General features: G+C 44.8%; 1 protein-coding gene across 7 annotated transcripts in view; it reads left to right on the top strand.

Moving 5' to 3' along the window:
• Window positions 1–19,688, top strand: part of cep350 (centrosomal protein 350) — a 209,842-nt gene that overhangs the window by 172,297 nt on the left and 17,857 nt on the right. For all 7 annotated transcript variants that reach the window (XM_078561488.1, XM_078561484.1, XM_078561482.1 and 4 more), the window contains exons 28-34: window positions 2,089–2,285; window positions 3,183–3,391; window positions 10,358–10,505; window positions 13,136–13,296; window positions 13,967–14,106; window positions 16,166–16,245; window positions 17,147–19,575. In XM_078561488.1, coding sequence (XP_078417614.1) covers window positions 2,089–2,285; window positions 3,183–3,391; window positions 10,358–10,505; window positions 13,136–13,296; window positions 13,967–14,106; window positions 16,166–16,245; window positions 17,147–19,575 — 3,364 coding nt within the window. The remainder of the gene's footprint in view (window positions 1–2,088; window positions 2,286–3,182; window positions 3,392–10,357; window positions 10,506–13,135; window positions 13,297–13,966; window positions 14,107–16,165; window positions 16,246–17,146; window positions 19,576–19,688) is intronic.

The following is a 19,688-nucleotide window of genomic DNA, read 5'->3' as shown; positions in this document are numbered from 1 at the left end:
GCAGGAAAGATATGGTGAGTCAGTATAAAATAAAGGGAGAAACTCTAAAGGAGGCGCAGGAACAGAAAGACCTCGGTGTATATGCACATGAGCCATTGAAGATGGCAGGGCATGTTGAGAGAGCAGTTAATAAAGTATGTAGTATCTTAGGTTTTATTATTAGGGGCATTGAGTACAAGAGTAAGGAGGTCATGTTGAATTTGTGTAAGAAACTAGGCCTCACCTGGAGTACTGCGTTCAGTTTTGGGCACCGTACTTGAGAAAGGGTGCGGAGGCATAAGAGAAAGTACGGAGGAGATTTGTAAGAATGATTTCCGGGATGAAGAACTGTAGCTATGAGGATAGATTGAATAAGTTGGGACTGTTTTCCATAGAGAAAAGAAGGCTGAGAAGAGAAATGATTGAGATATTCAGGATCCTGAGGGGAATGGACAGGGTAAATAGTGAGAAACTATTCCCACTCGAGAGCATCAAGAACTAGAGGGCACAGATTCAAATTAATTGGCAAAAGGAGTAAATATGAGGTAAAATTTTTTTAATCCCAGAGGGTAGTTGGATTCTGGAACAAACTTCCTGAAAGGGTGATGGAGGCAGGTTCAATCGAGGTATTCAAAAGGGAATTGGATTGCTACCTGAACAGAGAGATTGTGCAAGGTTACGGGGATAAGGCAGGGGAGTGGGAATAGGTAGAATGCTCTTTCAGGGAGCCAGTGCAGACTCGATAGGCTGAATGGCCTCCTTCTGCACTATAAAGATACTGTGAACACAAAAAGGTCTCATCATGCCACAGTCTCTATTACTTCCAGATCTTGGAACATCCCCCTCCACTACCCCCGCCCCCCAGTCCCCCTGCCGCCACACACTCAAGGCTGTACTCTCATTGCATATGATGACATTTATTGTCTAGACTTTAACATATCAAGTGATGATTTTACAAACGGTTCATGGAATTCTTTAAATCCTGAGGCTGTGTGAAGTCAGCCATTGAATGGAAAATGTGACATTTGTCCCACCTTTGGCTCTACCTATCAGACCTATTTGTGTGAGTTAGGTTACCAGTTTCCAGCTTTGTTAAAAAATATATTTTCTCAGTCTTTGATTTTGTGAAGTACGGTCATTCTATGATCTAAGGGGTTGTGTGAAACACTGAAGGTTGTTGTGTTGAAGTACCTAGTTCTGGGCGGAAGAGCATTATTACAGATATACATTGCCTAAGTTTGGAATGGAGTACTGCTTAATGAATTAAAGCTTGTTTTTAAACTGAGGTGTCCTTGAATAACTGAAGTCTGGAAACTCTGCTCATCATCAGAATACATCTTTCATTTTCTTCAAATTGGTATTTTTACAATCTGTTTTGTAAATGAACTCAACAAAGACCCTAATCATTTGGCATGGGGGAAGAGGCTGCAACTCTGTCACAAAATAGGTTAAAAATCCCGAAGGTCAAGAAAGCTTAACTCTCTCTACTTTTCCAAGAATTATACCATCAATAGAAGGGGTGATCTAAATGCAGGAAGGCACAAATGTCATCTACCTTGTCATGGCAAACCTCTCACTAAACTTTGAGTAGTATGCCACTGGAGACCCGTTTTCTCGGTTCCTTGGAGCTCACAGTCCAGGATGATCCCAGTTATAATCCCTGGGCTGGACCAAGTTACCAGATTGCAACAGGCGGGGAGCTCTGTGTAAGCCTAGAGGGTTTATATAAAAAAAATCAAACATTGCAGAGCGAAGCTGTGCAATGTTTGAAGCTGCCAGTTTTTCACTAGTATCAGTGCATCTCCAAACTTGCAGAGAAAATCCTGTCAAAGGCATTGATTAACTGTACTTGGCCTATTTACATGCAGTGCTGGTAGCAGTGCTGCATTATTGTAGGACACATGGATTGTACAAGAAGGAGACTCTTGTTTGAATTTTCTACCTATTGTGAAACTACAACCCAAACAGTGTCAAGCTTAAAATGTAAGAATTATATATTTTGAGGTACCAGGTTAATGTCTAATAGTACAGATAAATGTTGGTAGATTGCTGACTCTCTCTCTCTGTTTCTATCTCTCTTTCCCCTCTTGCTGCTCGCATGTTCATCAGGTTCCTCACTAAGCGGGAGCAGAAACTGATGCATCGGCGACGATATGCAGAGGAGCTGCTCGAGTGGAAACGGCGGCTCGATGCTGAGGAAGCTGAGATCCGCCGAATGGAAAAGCAGGCCCTGGCTGCTTGGGACAAGGAGCTCAAACAAAAAGTGGCAAAGAGAGAGGCGAGCGAAAGAAGCCCAGGATCTAAAGGTAAATGTTTTACTCTGTCTCTGATTCCATTTGTTTTCTTATTTTTCCAATATTTGTCCCCTTTGAGGTAGTAATATATGTGCTGTGGTGTGGGCTGGTTCCAAGCTGCTGTTCCTTTGGTGTCATCAGGCTCTTTGACTGTGTTGGCATGTTTGAGGCTGACAAGCTGATGTACAATCTTGACAGTCTGGATTACTGGATAGGAAGCAAGGGTGTAAACCTGGCCTTTTTTTTTGTCTCTTTAATTCAGGAAATCTGATTTCCCTAGCCTCAACTGTGACCTGGTAATCCAGCCCAGCCCAGGTATTGGAACCAGGATCTTCCTGAATTGTCTCAGCATACATCATAGTGCAGTTTCCCACTCAGCCTCTTGGGGTAGGCTGTAGTTTTGGATTTTAATTCCTTTTGCTGTCTCTGGTTGGGTATCACTTGCAGCGTTGAGAAGTAGCAGTGGTTGAAATCAGAGTGTGACTTGGACAATGTTTTTATAAGGCCCACATGGCCACTGTTAACACTAGAGGAAAAATCACACTTTCTCGTGCAATATGGATAATTCATTATCTCATTGTTCCCACCATCAGCAACAGCATCAGACTGTACTACCAGCACTGAACCATAATATTGTACAGATGGAGTATTTTGACTGTAAGCGGAGTTATCTAATGGCATCTGAATTTACACAAGGTGGTTTTGGTGAGCGTTTGACCTGTGCACATTCAGCTTGCTCTGGTCAACAGTTCCTGACCTCCCTTTGTGTCACTCCTACATGTTTCTGAAATGCAGAATACTTTGAAAGGAGCATGGAGCTGAAAGACAGTCATACTGAATGGCTCTACTTCAAACACTGATGTCAATCCACTGCAATGTAAATGTTCTAACTCGTGTTCTTCTCTCTAGACACAGCCAGTGAGGAAGAATGCCCTGCACCACCTTGCTCCCAGCCCCACAGTGACAGCTCTATTCCAGAGGAGGTTGCAAGTCCACCTGCACAGACTGTGGAATCAGCATCAGTAGTCCTTAGGATGTCCACCAGTCCTGACCATAGTGTTTTTACAGATGATGGTTATTCCCAGGACTTTGAATCTGTGGCAACACTCAGCAAACAGGTTAAGAGATATTTCATGTGTTTCTTCAAAAAAAAGGTTCCAAATGGTGTAGTGGGTAAGGACACTCCTCAATGTTGTATAAGGCCATTTAGAATGGAGAGCCCTTGGCTTCACTCTTAAGCAGCTTACTTGGGACTGACTATAACAGCAGCGGGGACTTGACAATTAACCTCAGTTACATCTCAGCTAGAAAAGTGTTGCAGGTGAGAGAATTCAACCTAAATTTCTGTTCCTAATTGCTATCTCGGTATTCCTGCTCAGGTGGGGAGGTGGGGGGTTTGTGTGTGCCCGTTGCAACCTGTTCTTATAATTTAATTCTTTAAACACTGTCATCATTCTGGTCAATCTGAGGAGGCACAGAATATAAAAGTCAAGAGATAATGACAAGACTATTTAAACCTTAAGGCCTCAGAGTGATGTGTACAGTATTGAGCTGTACACTATAGAAACAGTTGGGGGAGATGGTGGCATAGTGGTAATGTCACTGCATTAGTAATCCAGAGGGCCAAGCTAATTTCCTGGGCAAAAGGGTTCAAATCCCACCATGGCAGCTGGTGGAATTTAAGTTCATTTAATAAAAAAGAAACCTGGAATTAAAAACTAGTCTCAGTTCTCAGTAATGGTGACCACGAAACTATTATGAAACCATGGTGGTTATCATGAAACTATTATAAAACTATCGTTGATTGTCGTAAAAACCCAAAACAAAAACAGAATTACCTGGAAAAACTCAGCAGGTCTGGCAGCATCAGCGGAAAAGAAAAGAGTTGACGTTTCGAGTCCTCATGACCCTTCAACAGAACTGAGTAAAGTTAGGAGAGGGGTGAAATATAAGCTGGTTTAAGTTGGGGGGTGGGGGGAGAGAAGTTGGGGGGGCTGTTGGTTGTAGGGACAAGCAAGCGGTGATAGGAGCCGATAATCAAAAGATGTCACAGACAAAGGAACAAAGAGGTGTTAAAGGTGGTGATATTATCTAACAGGATGTGCTAATTAAGAATGGATGGTAGGACACTCAAGGTACAGCTCGAGTGGGGGTGGGGTGGAAAGACTGACAGGGCATTACAGGTATAGATTTAAAAATAATGGAAATAGGTGGGAAAAGAAAAATCTATATAAATTATTGGAAAAAACAAAAGGGAGGGGGAAGAAACGGAAAGGGGGTGGGGATGGAGGAGGGAGTTCAAGGAGTTCAAGATCTAAAGTTGTTGAATTCAATATTCAGTCCGGAAGGCTGTAAAGTGCCTAGTCGGAAGGTGAGGTGCTGTTCCTCCAGTTTGCGTTGGGCTTCACAGGAACAATGCAGCAAGCCAAGGACAGACATGTGGGCAAGAGAGCAGGGTGGAGTGTTAAAATGGCAAGCGACAGGGAGGTTTGGGTCTTTCTTGCGGACAGACCACAGGTGTTCTGCAAAGCGGTCGCCCAGTTTACGTTTGGTCTCTCTAATGTAGAGGAGACCGCATTGGGAGCAACGAATGCAGTAGACTAAGTTAGGGGAAATGCAAGTGAAATGCTGCTTCACTTGAAAGGAGTGTTTGGGCCCTTGGACGGTGAGGAGAGAGGAAGTGAAGGGGCAGGTGTTGCATCTTCTGCATGGGCATGGGGAGGTGCCATAGGTGGGGGTTGAGGAGTAGGGGGTGATGGAGGAGTGGACCAGGGTGTCCCGGAGGGAACGATACCTACGGAATGCCGCCGGGGGGGGTGAAGGGAAGATGTGTTTGGTGGTGGCATCATGCTGGAGTTGGCGGAAATGGCGGAGGATGATCCTTTGAATGCGGAGGCTGGTGGGGTGATAAGTGAGGACAAGGGGGACCCTATCATGTTTCTGGGAGGGAGGAGAAGGCGTGAGGGCGGATGCGCGGGATATGGGCCGGACACGGTTGAGGGCCCTGTCAACGACCGTGGGTGGAAAACCTCGGTTCAGGAAGAAAGAGGACATGTCAGAGGAACTGTTTTTGAAAGTAGCATCATCAGAACAGATGCGACGGAGGCGAAGGAACTGAGAGAATGGGATGGAGTCCTTACAGGAAGTGGGGTGTGAGGAGCTGTAGTCGAGGTAGCTGTGGAAGTCGGTAGGCTTGTAATGGATATTGGTGGACAGTCTATCACCAGAAATTGAGACAGAGAGGTCAAGGAAGGGAAGGGAAGTGTCAGAGATGGACCATGTGAAAATGATGGAGGGGTGGAGATTGGAAGCAAAATTAATAAATTTTTCCAAGTCCCGACGAGAGCATGAAGCAGCACCGAAGTAATCATCAATGCACCGGAGAAAGAGTTGTGGGAGGGGGCTGGAGTAGGACTGGAATAAGGAATGTTCCACATACCCCATAAAGAGACAGGCATAGCTGGGGCCCATGCGGGTACCCATATACATAAAAACCCATCTGGTTTAGTAAAGCTGTTGGGGAAGGAAATCTGCTGTCCTTACCTGGTCTGGCCTACATGTGACTCCAGACCCGCAGCAATGTGGTTCTTAACTGACCTCTGAAATTGCCTAGCAAGCCACTCAGTTCAAGGTCAATTAGGGATGGACAACAAATGCTGGCCTTGCCAGTGATGCCCACATTCCATGAAAAAATAAAAAATAAGCATCGAAAGTATATTGAGGCTTTAGGGAGGAGACAAGCAGAATCATTTAGTTGCTATCTGGTATGAGGAAATACAACACAAATAAACACTTGAGAATTGATATTTTTTTCATTGAAATAACGTAAGTATTGGCACGATATAATAGAAGTGTTTAAAATTATGAAAAGATGGGACAGGGTAGATAGAAGCTGATTGTTTTCAGTTGTTGAGGGGTCAAGAACCATGGATATAAGATCAAAGGTAAGAAATTTAGGAAGCGGACAGGCAAACCTTCTTTATCAGTGAGCTTTGTGAAGGAATTCAATGCCAGGATTTGTGGCAGTGACAGTCAGGTTTAGATTGGATTGGATAGGGTTAGGGAAGGTGGCGAGTGGATAAAGGAAATAGGGATGCAATATTATGGGAACAGGGTAGGTAAATATTAAAAAAAAGACAGGTTTACATTTATATAACGCTTTTCATGACCTCAGGACATCCCAAAGCGCTTTGCAACCAGTAAAGTACTTTTGAAATGTAGCCACTCTTGTGACATGGGAAACATGGCAGCCAATTTGCACTCAGCAAGATCCCACAAACCGCAATATGATAATGACCAGATAATCTGTGATGAGGACCATTTGCTCATGTGGAGGGTAAATGCTGATGGACTCTCAGAATTGTTACAGCACAGAAGAGAGGCCATTTTCCCCATTGTGTCTTCACTGGCTCTCCGAATGTGTAATTCCCATAGTTGATTCTCCTGTAACCCTGCATGTTCTTGCTGTTCGGATAATAGTCTAATTCCCTTTTGAATCCTTCAATTAAACCTGCCTCCACTGCACTCAGGCAGTGCATTCCAGACCTTAATGATCGCTGTGTGAAACTGTTTATATAGTGCTTTATTGTGTCTCCTGTTAAGAACACGAGGAGGCCATTTAGCCCCTTGAGCTGTTCTGCCATTCATTAAGATCATGGCTAACTGCAAACCTAACTCCAAATACCTGACTTTGCCCCATATCCCTTAACTATCTTTAGTGAACAAAAATATGTCAATCTCAGGTTTAAACTGAACACTTACTTGATCTAGCATCAACTGCTGGTTGGGGAAGAGAGTTCCAAACTTCTACCAGCCTCTGCATACAGAAGTATTTCCTAATTTCACTATGGAGCGGTCTGGTTCTAATTTTTAGACCATGTACCCTGGTCCTAGACTCACCAGTCAGTGGGAATAATTTCTATCTGGACTTTATGTTCCTCAACACTCACTGTGGGCCGAATGGCTTCTTTTAGTGTTATGACTTCTTTCTGTTTAAGTGTTTTTCAATCCCTCGGGTCTATGCATGTTATTTTTCACTGGAGACACGCAAGTTACTATAGTTTCTCATTCTCTACCTCTGTCAAAGACTGCAGTGAGGCCTGGAAAGCCAGAATTGTAACAGAGAACTTGTATTTCTTGGAAATCTTTCATGTCTTCAGGGCATCCTACTTACTTGTCATCCAGTGAATTAATTGTAAAATACGAAAAAAACCGTAGCTACTTGCTGCTCATATTCACAGCCACCCCCTTAACCCTGCCATGAGGAAACGTGTGGAGAATGAGCAGTGCCTTTTGGGCCGAAGGCTTGTTTGTGCTGTAAATATTGTGTAATGCTATGTAGTTTCACCTACCCTCTCTACTCCCATTGTGTCAATCACAGGTATGGCCATCTCTGATCTCTTTTTATTCACATCCCCTTTCCTACTCCAATCTCATGTCCTTCTGTCCCTTTGCAAGTGACTTACAAAAACACTTGACCATGTCAAATCCAATCTCATCATTCCCTTCCTCAGACTTGATCCAACTGTCATGGTAAACTACTGCCCCAGCGCCACTGTCCCTACCTCTCCAGATTCATCCTCAGCTCTATGTTTGAACCCCTCCAGTGAGGTTTTCATCCCTACCACAGTATTGAAACATCAGCCGTCAAAGTCACAAATGACGTTCTGTGTGACTGTGATCATGGTTAGCTAGCACTCCTCTTCCTGCTCTACCTGTCTACAACCTTTGACACAGTAGCGGCTAACCAACACCTCATCAAGTGCAATCAGGGATGGACACCAAATGCTGGCCATGCCAGTGGCGCTCATATCCCATGAATGAATAAAAGAAAAGTTGACCACACCATCTTCCTTCAGTGCTTCTTCATCATCCAGTATGGAGCTGTCCACGCCTGGTTTCATTCTTAGCTTTCCTGTGGTAGCCAGAGAATCACCTGTAATGACTTCTCTTCCTGCTCCGCATCTTAGTTTCCTCCACCTATTTCTCATCTGCATGCTTCCCCTTGGCAATATAAGCTGAATATAAGTGGTGAAAGCTATGACATCATTCAGCTTTCACCACTTTTGTCCCTTCTACTGCATCTGATGTCTGAGGTTGCCTCTCTGAAATCCAGTACTGGATGAGCAGAGATTTCCTCCAACTAAACATTGGAAAGACCAAAGCCATTGTCTTTGGCCACAGCCACAAACTCTGTTCTCCAGCTGCCAATTCCACTCCTCTCCCTGGCCACTCTGAGGTTGACCCAGACTACAGAATAATAAATTGGTTGCAGCACTCGGCCCAATGTGTCTGTGCTGGCTTTCTGAAAGAGCAATTCACCTCATGCCATTCCCCCGCCTTCTCCCGTAGCTCTGCACATTCTTCCTTTTCAGATAATTATCCAATTCCCCCTTGAATGCCTCAGTTGAATCTTCCCCTACCACACTCGCGAGGCAGTGCATTCCAGATTCTAACCACTCGCTGCATGAAAAAGTTTTTCCTCATGCTGCCGTTGCTTCTTTTGCCAATTACCTTAGATCTGTGCCCTCGGGATCTCGATCCTTCCACCTATGTCCAGACCCCTTTATGATTTTGAATACGCCCATCAAATCTCCTCTGAACCTTCTCTTCTCCAATGAAAACAGTCCCAACTTCTCCAATCTATCTATGTAACTGAAGAGACTATTCGCAACCTTGATGTCCTATTTGACATTAAGATCAGCTTCAGACCACATATCTGTGCCATCACTAAGGGCCCTATTTCCACTTCCATAACATCACCCCTGCCATCTGCCTCTGCCTCAGCTCATCTGCTGAAACCTTCATCCATATCATTGTTATCTCCTAGACTTGACTACTCTGACGCACTCGTGGTCACTTCCTATCTTCCTCCTCCTGTAATCTTCAGATCATCCAAAACTGCTGCCTGAATGCTAACTTGCACAAAGTCCCGTTCCCATATCTCCCCTGTGCTTGCTGACCTACATTGGCTCCAGCTGCAGCAACCCCTTGATTGTAAAATTTCTCATCCTTGTTTTCAAATCCCTTCATGGTATAGTGCCCCCCTATCTCTCTAATCTCCTCCAGTCTTATGGCCCACTGAGATCTCTGTGTTCCTCCAATTCTGACCACCAGCTACATCACCAGTTTTAAATGCTGCACCATTAGCAGCTGTGCTTTCAGCTGCCTTAACCCTCAACTCTGGAGTTCCTCCCCTAAACTTTGACTCTTTCTCCTCCTTTATGATGCTTCTCAAGACCTACTTGTTTGACCAAGCGTTAGTCCCCTGTCCTAACCATCTTCAACACCATCCAGGACAAAGCAGCCCGCTTGATTGGCACCCCATCCACCACCTTAAACATTCACTCCCTCCACCATCCACAAGATGCACTGCAGCAACTCAGCAAGGATCCGTTGAAAACAGCTTCCAAACTCTCAACTTCTACCATCTAGAAGGTCAAAGGCAGCAGATGCATGGGAAATACCATCACCTGCAAGTCCCGCTCCAAACCACACCCCATCCTGACTTGGGAATATATCGCCATTCGTTCACTGTCACTGGGTCAAAACCCTTCCTAACAACACCGTGGTTGTTTCTGCACCTGATGGACTGCAGTGGTTCAAGGAAGCGGCTCAGCACCACCACCTCGAGGGCAATGGACAATAAATGCTGGTCTAGCCAGTGATGCCCACATGCCAGGAAAGAATTTTTAAAAATCTTATGTGGTCGGGTGTCAAAATTTTATTTGACGATCGCTCCTGTGAAGCACCTTTGGACATTTTACTGCATTAACAGTGCCATAATGCAAGTTGTTTTTAGATCTCACAAGCAACAAAGAGATAAATGACCAGTTAATGTATTTTTTGGTGGTATTAATTGAGGGATGATTCTTGGCTAGACCACCAGTAGAGTCCACATGCTTCTCTGTAAGTAATGCCATGGGATCATTGACATTCATTTGAACAGCTGCGAGGGCCTCGATTTTACCTAAAAGACTGGGCGCATGGGAGACTTGAAATCCACTTCCCTGCTTCATTTTTATCAAATTAGAAAGTAATGCTAGACAGGGAATTGATGTTGAGTTTCTTTTCCTGTTTTGCAGTCTCCTCCCTCAAAAGTGACCGTCAGTACATCGAAGCAAGATGGTCAGAAAAGCAGCTGCAGCCTCGGTATACACATCAGGCCTGTACTAAAATTCCACCAAGCATCCAGCAGCTGGTCTGATGAATCTGTTTCTGTGACGCAGTCGGGTAAGAAATTCCTAATTCAAGATTAACGAGTTTCTTCAAGCTATTCAATGTTTGAGTTGCAAAGTAGAACAGAATTCCTCATTCAAGTGGCCGAGAGTACAGCGCAACACAAATAGGTAAAACCTCTCAGAAAATAACACCTGATGTGGCAGTGTTGTAAGGGAAGAGTGACGTGGGTTCTGTCACAGGACAGATGTCCCTCTAGTTTAGCTTGTTTCTGCATCTTGCTGCATTGCCACCCTGAGTGTAATTGGAGCCGACAGCCCAGTCACTGTCTTAAGTGGAACCAGGCTATTCACACCTCAGTGACATTTTCAACCCCAAATGAAGCTTCCAAGCTCCAATCCCTCTTTCTAAAGTTGCCTGCTCCACACTTGCCTCAGTCAATTTTAGCTGCAACCTTCATGCACAGCTCTGTCACCCCCCTGACTTGACTATTCCAGTTATATTCTGGTCAGACTGCCATTCCCTTACTCCACAAACTTCAGCTCATCCAAATCTCTGCTACCTGCATTCTTGAGCAGCACTAGGTGTGAAAATCATCAGACTGTCCTAATGATTTACATTGTCCTCTGGCCTCTCAATGCCTCTAATTTAAATTTCTCATTCTTGAAGATCCTTCATGATGAATCCTTACTTCTCTATATAACTGAATCTAGCACAACGTCATTCCTTACCCTCCTATGCTCTCAATTCCTCTATAGCCTGTTGTGCATCCCTTCCTATTGGTAACATCATTCATGGTCAATCATGTTTTCCAAAGTATAGGCCCACATTCTTGAATTCCCATTCCTCTCTAATCCCATTCCTCTCCTCTCTGTGACAGAGACATGTTCAAAGGAACGAGGTCACAAAGCTTTATAGCCACAAGCTCCTAATTTCTCCCCTTTTTGGCTCAATGTGGTTCTGACTGGGAATCCAATTGGTCAGTGTTTCAAAGGGGCTTGCGTGTCAGATCAGTCAGTGTGTTCAGGGGGACTGTGTGTCATATCAGTCAGTATGTACAGTGAAACTTTGTATGATCAGCCAGTAAATATGGGGGACTATGGGTCTGAACACTGTGTACAGTGAGACTGTGTCTGATCAGTCAGTGTGTACAGTGAAGCTGTGTGTCTGATCAATGTGTTCAGTAAAACTGTGTCTGATCAGTCAGTGTGTACAGCGGGACTGTATCTGGTTAGTCGGTGTGTACCATGAGACTGTGTGTCTGATCAGTCGGTGTGTACGGTGAAGCTGCGTGTCTGATCAGTCGGTGTGTACAGTGAAGCTGCGTGTCTGATCAGTCGGTGTGTACAGTGAAGCTGCGTGTCTGATCAGTCGGTGTGTACAGTGAAGCTGTGTCTGATCAGTCAGTGTGTAACATGAGATTGTGTGTCTGATCAGTCAGTGTGTACATTGAAGCTGTGTCTGATCAGTCAGTGTACACAGGTGGACTATGTATGATCAGTCAGTGCAAATGGGGCACTGTGGGTCTGACCAGTGTGTGCATACCGGGATTGTGGATCTGATCAGTGTGTACAATGGGAATGTGTGTCTGATCACTCAGCGCGCACAGTGAGACTGCGCCCGGTCGCTCAGCGCGCACAGTGAGACTGCGCCCGGTCGCTCAGCGCGCACAGTGGGACTGTGCCCGGTCGCTCAGCGCGCACAGTGGGACTGCGCCCGGTCGCTCAGCGCGCACAGTGGGACTGCGCCCGGTCGCTCAGCGCGCACAGTGGGACTGCGCCCGGTCGCTCAGCGCGCACAGTGGGGCTGCGCCCGGTCGCTCAGCGCGCACAGTGGGACTGCGCCCGGTCGCTCAGCGCGCACAGTGGGACTGCGCCCGGTCGCTCAGCGCGCACAGTGGGACTGCGCCCGGTCGCTCAGCGCGCACAGTGGGACTGCGCCCGGTCGCTCAGCGCGCACAGTGGGACTGCGCCCGGTCGCTCAGCGCGCACAGTGGGACTGCGCCCGGTCGCTCAGCGCGCACAGTGGGGCTGCGCCCGGTCGCTCAGCGCGCACAGTGGGACTGCGCCCGGTCGCTCAGCGCGCACAGTGGGGCTGCGCCCGGTCGCTCAGCGCGCACAGTGGGACTGCGCCCGGTCGCTCAGCGCGCACAGTGGGACTGCGCCCGGTCGCTCAGCGCGCACAGTGGGACTGCGCCCGGTCGCTCAGCGCGCACAGTGGGACTGCGCCCGGTCGCTCAGCGCGCACAGTGGGACTGCGCCCGGTCGCTCAGCGCGCACAGTGGGACTGCGCCCGGTCGCTCAGCGCGCACAGTGGGACTGCGCCCGGTCGCTCAGCGCGCACAGTGGGACTGCGCCCGGTCGCTCAGTGTGGGTCTGTGGGTTTCATCAGTGGATCTCGCACATTTTATTACAGTCACTGAAGAGATTGTGATGAGTGAACCTAGAGTTTTACAGATTTACATTGATCTCTATCAGGTAACGTTAGTGTTCAAACGATGTTTGCATGTTAGGTCTTTACCTGAGTAAGTATTGGAATCTCTATTGTAAACATCTGGATCTGGAACAATACAAAGTTTCAAAGTGAATTCCTTCTCCTTACTACATTTGATTTTGTGTACCGTTGATAAATGGGTGTGATTTTACTGAAACCTCAAAATCTTCACTTGAGTGGATTCTTTACAGAAACGACGTCAGATCAGAGTGATATTGAGAGCAGGATCCGTGCACTGAAGGATGAGCTTCGGAAGCGCAAGTCAATTGTGGACAAGCTGAAGAAAGAGCAGAAGAAACGTCAAAAGGAGAGATTGAAAGCACAGGAGGCTAGCCTCATCAAACAACTAGAGGTGAGACTATTGGGGAAGGGCCTTAACCCTACACTATCCAGCCAGTTTTCAGCTGTGGTATTAGAGCATCAGTCACTATATTTCAAGAATGGTGCTATGCAAATACAGGTTTGTCTTTTCTGCCTGTCTCTGCTCCACCATTAGTAACAGAGCCTTCATATAATGCCTAAAGCTTATTCAAAACCCTTTCCCAAATTCCCCTGTATTGTCACATCTCTCCCTGCTTTCAAGGGCCTCCTGAAAATCTACATATTTCAATGGTATCTTAGGTAGCCTCTCATTATGCTGTCTCTATGCCCAGCTCTTTGTGAAAGCAGCTTGGTACTTGTTGTTTTGTTATGTTTTGAATAGATACAGGTTGTTGTAATGTTGGAACTGAGTGTGCAAGTGCTTGGGAGGTGTGGGGGTGGGGGTATCCTCAACAAACAAACTTCTTTTGATGATATTTAACCAACCCTGTTTTTTGTTCTCCTTTTTAGTTAATCATTTTATCCTTTTAGTTCTTTGGTTGACTGGTTTACACGTTGCCTGTCAAATTTATTTTATAGGTTCAGAGATAGTTTTGCAACTCGTCTGTTGCCTTTAGCAAAATACGAGATTGACTGTGGTTCTTTAATTCCAAATGTTTGATCTCACCCACTGTCTCTCTCTGTGTCTCTTTCACCACCAGTCTTATGATGAATTTATTAAGAAGACCCAGGCTGAACTAAGTAAAGACCTTGATGTGGCTAGCTCAACCAAACCACAGATCAAAACCCTGTACTCCACTGCTGCTGAGAAGCCCAAGATTAAACCGCCCTCTTTGCAGAGGTACTGTCAGTGTTGGATGTTAATTGTGTAAACTTCTGAAACAACATCTGTTATATTGCTCTTTTATATGATAAATATAATAGTAATGGTAGGCCTTATCCTAGCGGGGCTCTTGTTTTCGTTAGTTGAAAGGAGCAGTACACTACACAGACTTTACAGCAGAGAACTAAGCATTTGGCCAACAAGCCAATGCAGGCATTTATGTTCCACTCAAGCCCCCTTCACCTTTACTTCATCTCGCCCATCAACTCATCCTTCTGTTCCTTTCTCCCTCGGGTACTTATCTAGCTCCCCCTTAATTGTATCTTTACATTCAACTTAAGCACTCCTGTAGTAGCAAGCTTGATATTCCCAGCTTGCTCAGGGTAAAGAATTTTCTGCTAAGCTCTCTATTGGAATAAGTAATGTCCATCTTGCATTTATGGCCTCTCGTTCAGGTCTCCCTTACAAGTGGAAACATCTCTATCTTTACGCTATTCAAACACCTTCACATTAATAAAATCTTCTATCAGGTCATCCCCTCAGCGTTCTGTTTTCCAGAGTAAAGACCTGAGGCTTGTTCAACCTTCCCTGATGGAATGTTTCATAACCCGAGGTTATAACTATCAGGGGTTGAATGTCTTTCATTCTGTGTGTGAGAAAAGAAGAGCGTTCTTTCATTGTTTTAAAAAAGTAAGTGTTTGCTGGAGATTGCATTAACACGAAACCTGTGCAGTTGCTGCAGATTGTTATATATTCATACATTATCTGAGCGAGTCAATTGCGTGAGTTTTTAGATGTGCCATAAGGTAGCCCTGGGAGTGAAGGATCTCCACAAAGTCTAAGTATTGTTGGGATTGTAAACTGCCATCTGCATACTCCTTGCCCCCATGCTGTAATTTTGCATACACTGAAATGGACAATGATTCTTTTCTCCGTTCATATTTAACACCCTTTTATACTTGAAATTTGAATTTTTTTCTGTCTCTCCCTTCCCTGTCTCCATCCAATGGTGTTGTCTGAAGAGTTGGTTGCTGCAGCCTCGAGGCCTGGTTACGTATATATAGTGAGCACTGCTGTGTGGTCACCTGTAGTGTCAAAAGAGCCCACACTCCAATGTTGCCTCTTTCTGGTCTCACCTTGATATAACCAAGTAAAGTTTACACCTTAATGGGGGAAAGAGTAAGTAGAAATTCAACTTGGTATTGACCCCATTGCCTCTGCACAATATGCACCAGGCCCCATGCCACCCTCAATTAGTTTGTTCTAAGTGCTGCAGTTACTTTCTCCTCTTTTGGGTGTTGATAGCAGATAGCCATTTAATTGAAACTTTGTAAGCCACTGGTTTAGGAGGACTGCACCTTCCAACTGCTTGGCATCTTAATGCCCTTAAGATAACTAGTGCATGGAGAGAAATGTGTGTGGAAAGTAAAAATTGGGACTCTTTTATAATTGAAGCATGGTAGATTTTTATAGTGGTTTGTATTTGGCATGTTGTACCATCAGATCAGGATGGCACCTTTCTTACTCCTGGTTAATTTTTCTTCAGCTCTATTATGGATCAGAGTGAGAATTGTTTTACACTCGATAAGACTCTTTTGATAGCTGATTGCCTTTTCGTTGATATAACCCCTACAGACAGCAGTGCAGAAATCTGTTGTTCTTGGAATTTAAAATGTGACTGTTACCGAAAGACATCTGCTATGTTGCTCCATGGAGAGCTGACATTGACTCGATGAGCTGAATGGGTTCCTTATGTGCTGTAAATGACTCTACCGGCAGGGCAGGTCATGAGAAGAAAAGCAAGTCACAAAAGATTGCTGGAGAATATTGGCACAGCAGTTTCAGGATTCTGACTGGGTGACCAATGTTCAGTTATCAGTTGTATATATTGCAGACTTTCCTGAAGGTTAGGCAGAGATGGGGAAATGTTGCTCAGTTTGGAGACTGCCTCCTTGTGCACTACTGTCCAGGAATGGGGTGACTGGATTTACCCATCACTGAGTAGCTAAGTTGTTTATACTCCACGGACTTTTACGCTGCTGAGCTCCAAGTTTAGAATTTGTTTTCTGTGTTTCAGGTCTGAATCTGCAAAGAATTGGAAAGTCCTTACTGAAGGTGAAATATCCAGAGCATCACTGGGCTCCATTGCCAAGCAGGGTATGTACCTGTCACCACAAACACAAACCGATAGATTTGGACCCCAGGGGCTGTGTCTTTAAAATAGCCGTGATAATGGTAAATTAGTGTAGGATTGAGAAGTTCTAGAAAATACTTACTTTTGTTTTAATATATTAACTTGATGTATTTAGCAAGCAGTCAGCCTTCACATTGAAAGCTAGTGTAAATCAACAGCTTATTTATTTTTGGTAATTCTGCAATCTTTTGCTACACCGAACTCTAGCTCAATCTGCTCTCCCTTGTATCTAGATCTTTTGCATTTAGTTTGGATCTTGTGCATGTTATCACTAGACTGACTTTTTAAAAATAATCTAAATGGCATTTATTTCATTAAGACTTTTTCTTGTTCCTTTATTGAGAATGCCGCTTTTCAAAAAAAATTAAAATTGCATTTTCTAGGGTTGTCATTGCAAGTTTATGTGGGTAAATTAAGTTCATGTCCCACTTCAGGAACTTGAGCCCTAGAATCCAGGCTGACACTCCAGTGCAGTGCTTAGGGAGTGCTTCACTGTTGGAGGTGCTATCTTTGGTTAAGACACTGAACCGAGGCCCTATCTGCCCATTGGGTGGATGTAAAAGATCCCTTGGCACTATTCGAAGAAATAGGGAAAGTTCTTTGGTGCCCTGGTTAATACTTAGCCCCCAACCAACACCTCAAACAAATTAACTCGTCGTTGAGCTCATTGGTTGTGGAATCTTGCTGTGTACAAATTGGCTACCGTGATTCCAATGTTTCAACCGTGATTGCACTTTAAAAAGTAGTTGATTTGTTGTAAAGTGATTTGGGTGGGGTGGGGGTGGGTCCTGAGGCGTTGTATACATCCATTTCCTTCCTTTATAGAGATGATTGAGTAACACTTATTACTTTTGTTTGCTACAGACCAAAGATCATCGAGTCCAAATGGACAGATATCCAACTTGCTCAGCGAACTACAGGCATCAGATCAAAGCAAGTCTGCAGTCTTTGATAGTCGAGTTGATGAGTCCTCTAGAAGCCCTTCTCCAGTTTTCAAATCTCATGTGAGATCTCAACCAGACTTTGTTGAGAAGCTAGATAACGTGCCAGCTTTCCCCCATCAAAAGGGAGCTCTTGAATGTGGTCACTTGCCAGATCAGTTGGCCATTAGGTCTGAAGATGGTTCTGGTGATGAAAGTGTTGTGTCCAGTCATCGATCCATGCAAGATGATGTCCAGGAGGAACTTGAAAATATAAAGTCGGAAGAGTCTGATGTAGATGACGTACTTGGCCCCTTTCAGCAGTCCGATAAGTCTGAACCTTTATTGAAACTAGACAGCGAGAAACCACAGCCCCTCAACATCTCTGAGCTTATTGAGGGATTGACTCAGCAAAGCACCGTCCTATCTGATAACACAGAACAGCCTTTTGTGACCGCGCATGTTGAAAAGAAGTTTGAGGATTTGAAGGGTGAAGAATGCGACTTGCACAAGGAAGGCCGTACTGATGAGGAAGATGGAATGATTGATCATTCAGCTAGTTCTGTGAAAATTGTTAAATCAGTTAAGTCAGACACCTTGGTTGGATCTGAGAGTTCTCACCATAGGGCTTTGGATAAAACACCGCAAAAGAATGATTCCTATCCTCAAGATTTTGAGCGCCTTTCCCTGGGCAAGGAGACATCTTACTCAGAAGATTTTGAGTCATCGCCAAGAAAGGAGGCATCTGAAGACATGGATGAAAGTTCACGTGCTGGGAGTTATAAAGCTGACTCCAAATCTGCAGAGGTCCTTTCACCAAGAAACGAGGTAACTTATGATGAAAATGTCACTGAGCCCCAAATGCTCTCCTATGCTGAACGTTCCAAGCAGGAGGAAATGAGTGAAGGGGAGAAGCCTTCTCGAAGTGTCTCCCCAAGCAGCAGCATAGATGATGAAATCAGTGAGCGGCTGAGTGAGAAATCCTTTTCCAGCTGTGGTAGCATACATTCAGAACAACTTCTGGATTTGAAATCACCAACTGAGAAGAGCAGAAATGAGGAGCCAAGTGATGCCAGCAATGAACAGACACCTGTGCCATCGAACTCTCCCTCCCCGTGTCACACTCCAACGCCTACATCGCGTGAAACCGATGAGCTGTCCGAATTCCAAATTGGTGCCAGAGTTTTAGTTAGTAGCATCCAACCAGGGACACTTCACTTCAAGGGAAGAACAAACTTTGCCAATGGCTTTTGGGCTGGCGTGGAGCTGGATACACCAGAAGGCAGTAATAATGGCACATATGATGGAGTTGAGTACTTCAGATGCAAGGACAAACATGGCATCTTTGCTCCTCCCCACAAGATCTCCCTTCTACCTGAGCATTATGAGCATGTCATCGATACAACGGAAGACGAAGGCGAGCTGTTCTTAGGAGATAAATTAGATCAAGAGTACAAAACATGCAGTGGGGATGAGGAAAGACCAGAGCTTTCAAAAGAAGAAAGAAAACTGCAGGAGGGAGAGTCTGATTTAAGTGAAACCCCTATTGATCAAGTGGATTTTAAGCTGACTGTATTTGAAAACAACTTAAATGACCAACATGCAAGCAATCCTTTTTCTGAACCTAATACCATTGAATTTCTGCGTATTATCAATGAATCTGGTAAAGCAGTGGAGTCTTTTGTTTGTGATCAGAATTTAGAGGAGTATTTGCCCAAGTCAGGTGAGGAGGAACAATTGGCAAATTTGAGCAAAGACCAGGGTGAAGAAAATTTTAACCCACCTGACGTGCCCCTAGAGAAGGCATCCACAATTGTACTGGAGACGGCCACTGATTTTGTCACAGAGTTCTCTGTGTGTTCTTCCGGTGAAACAAAGGAGGAATTTTCACCTGCTATCCATGAGAAGACTTCAACTCCTCTCTTGGATTTACTGAACAGGGAAAAGGAACAACTTGAGGCCCAGATAAGAATACCAAACCTCAAGCCTGAATCTGAGGAAATATATGAGGAGAGTGAGGACTTTAAAGGAGAGGAAGTAAAGAACCATCATGAAGACAGTGAGGATTATAAAGGAGATGATTTGAAGAGCAATGAGACAAAAGCCAGCTCTTTGGCTGATATTATCCTGTCTTCCTATGTCAAGGACACTGTCAATCAATTGCAGCAACTCAAGAAGTCCCGAGATGAGAAGATCCATCTTACTAACCAAGAGTTACAGTTCAAATTGGATGTTGAATCCTCACCTAGGTCATCTCCCAAGGGTCTGGAGATACAAAATGAGGATGTTGTCCAACAGCAGACATCTGCTGAAAGGGATGACAGTGATGAGGATAAGGAGGAAGTATTATCTCCAGATCTTTGTCCTAGACCTGTGAGTATGAATTTTGAACCTGTATTTTGGGATGTGTTTTACTTTTAAGAATCAGAGATACATTATCTATCGTAAAGCCATAATGTTTTAAAAACAATCCCAGGGTCTATCAA

Source organism: Cetorhinus maximus, chromosome 17 (assembly GCF_964194155.1).
Source record: "Cetorhinus maximus chromosome 17, sCetMax3.hap1.1, whole genome shotgun sequence".
In the NCBI taxonomy this organism is placed as follows: Eukaryota; Metazoa; Chordata; class Chondrichthyes; order Lamniformes; family Cetorhinidae; genus Cetorhinus; species Cetorhinus maximus.
Note: the sequence above shows the minus strand (reverse complement) of the source record. Positions and strands in the feature narration are given on the sequence as shown.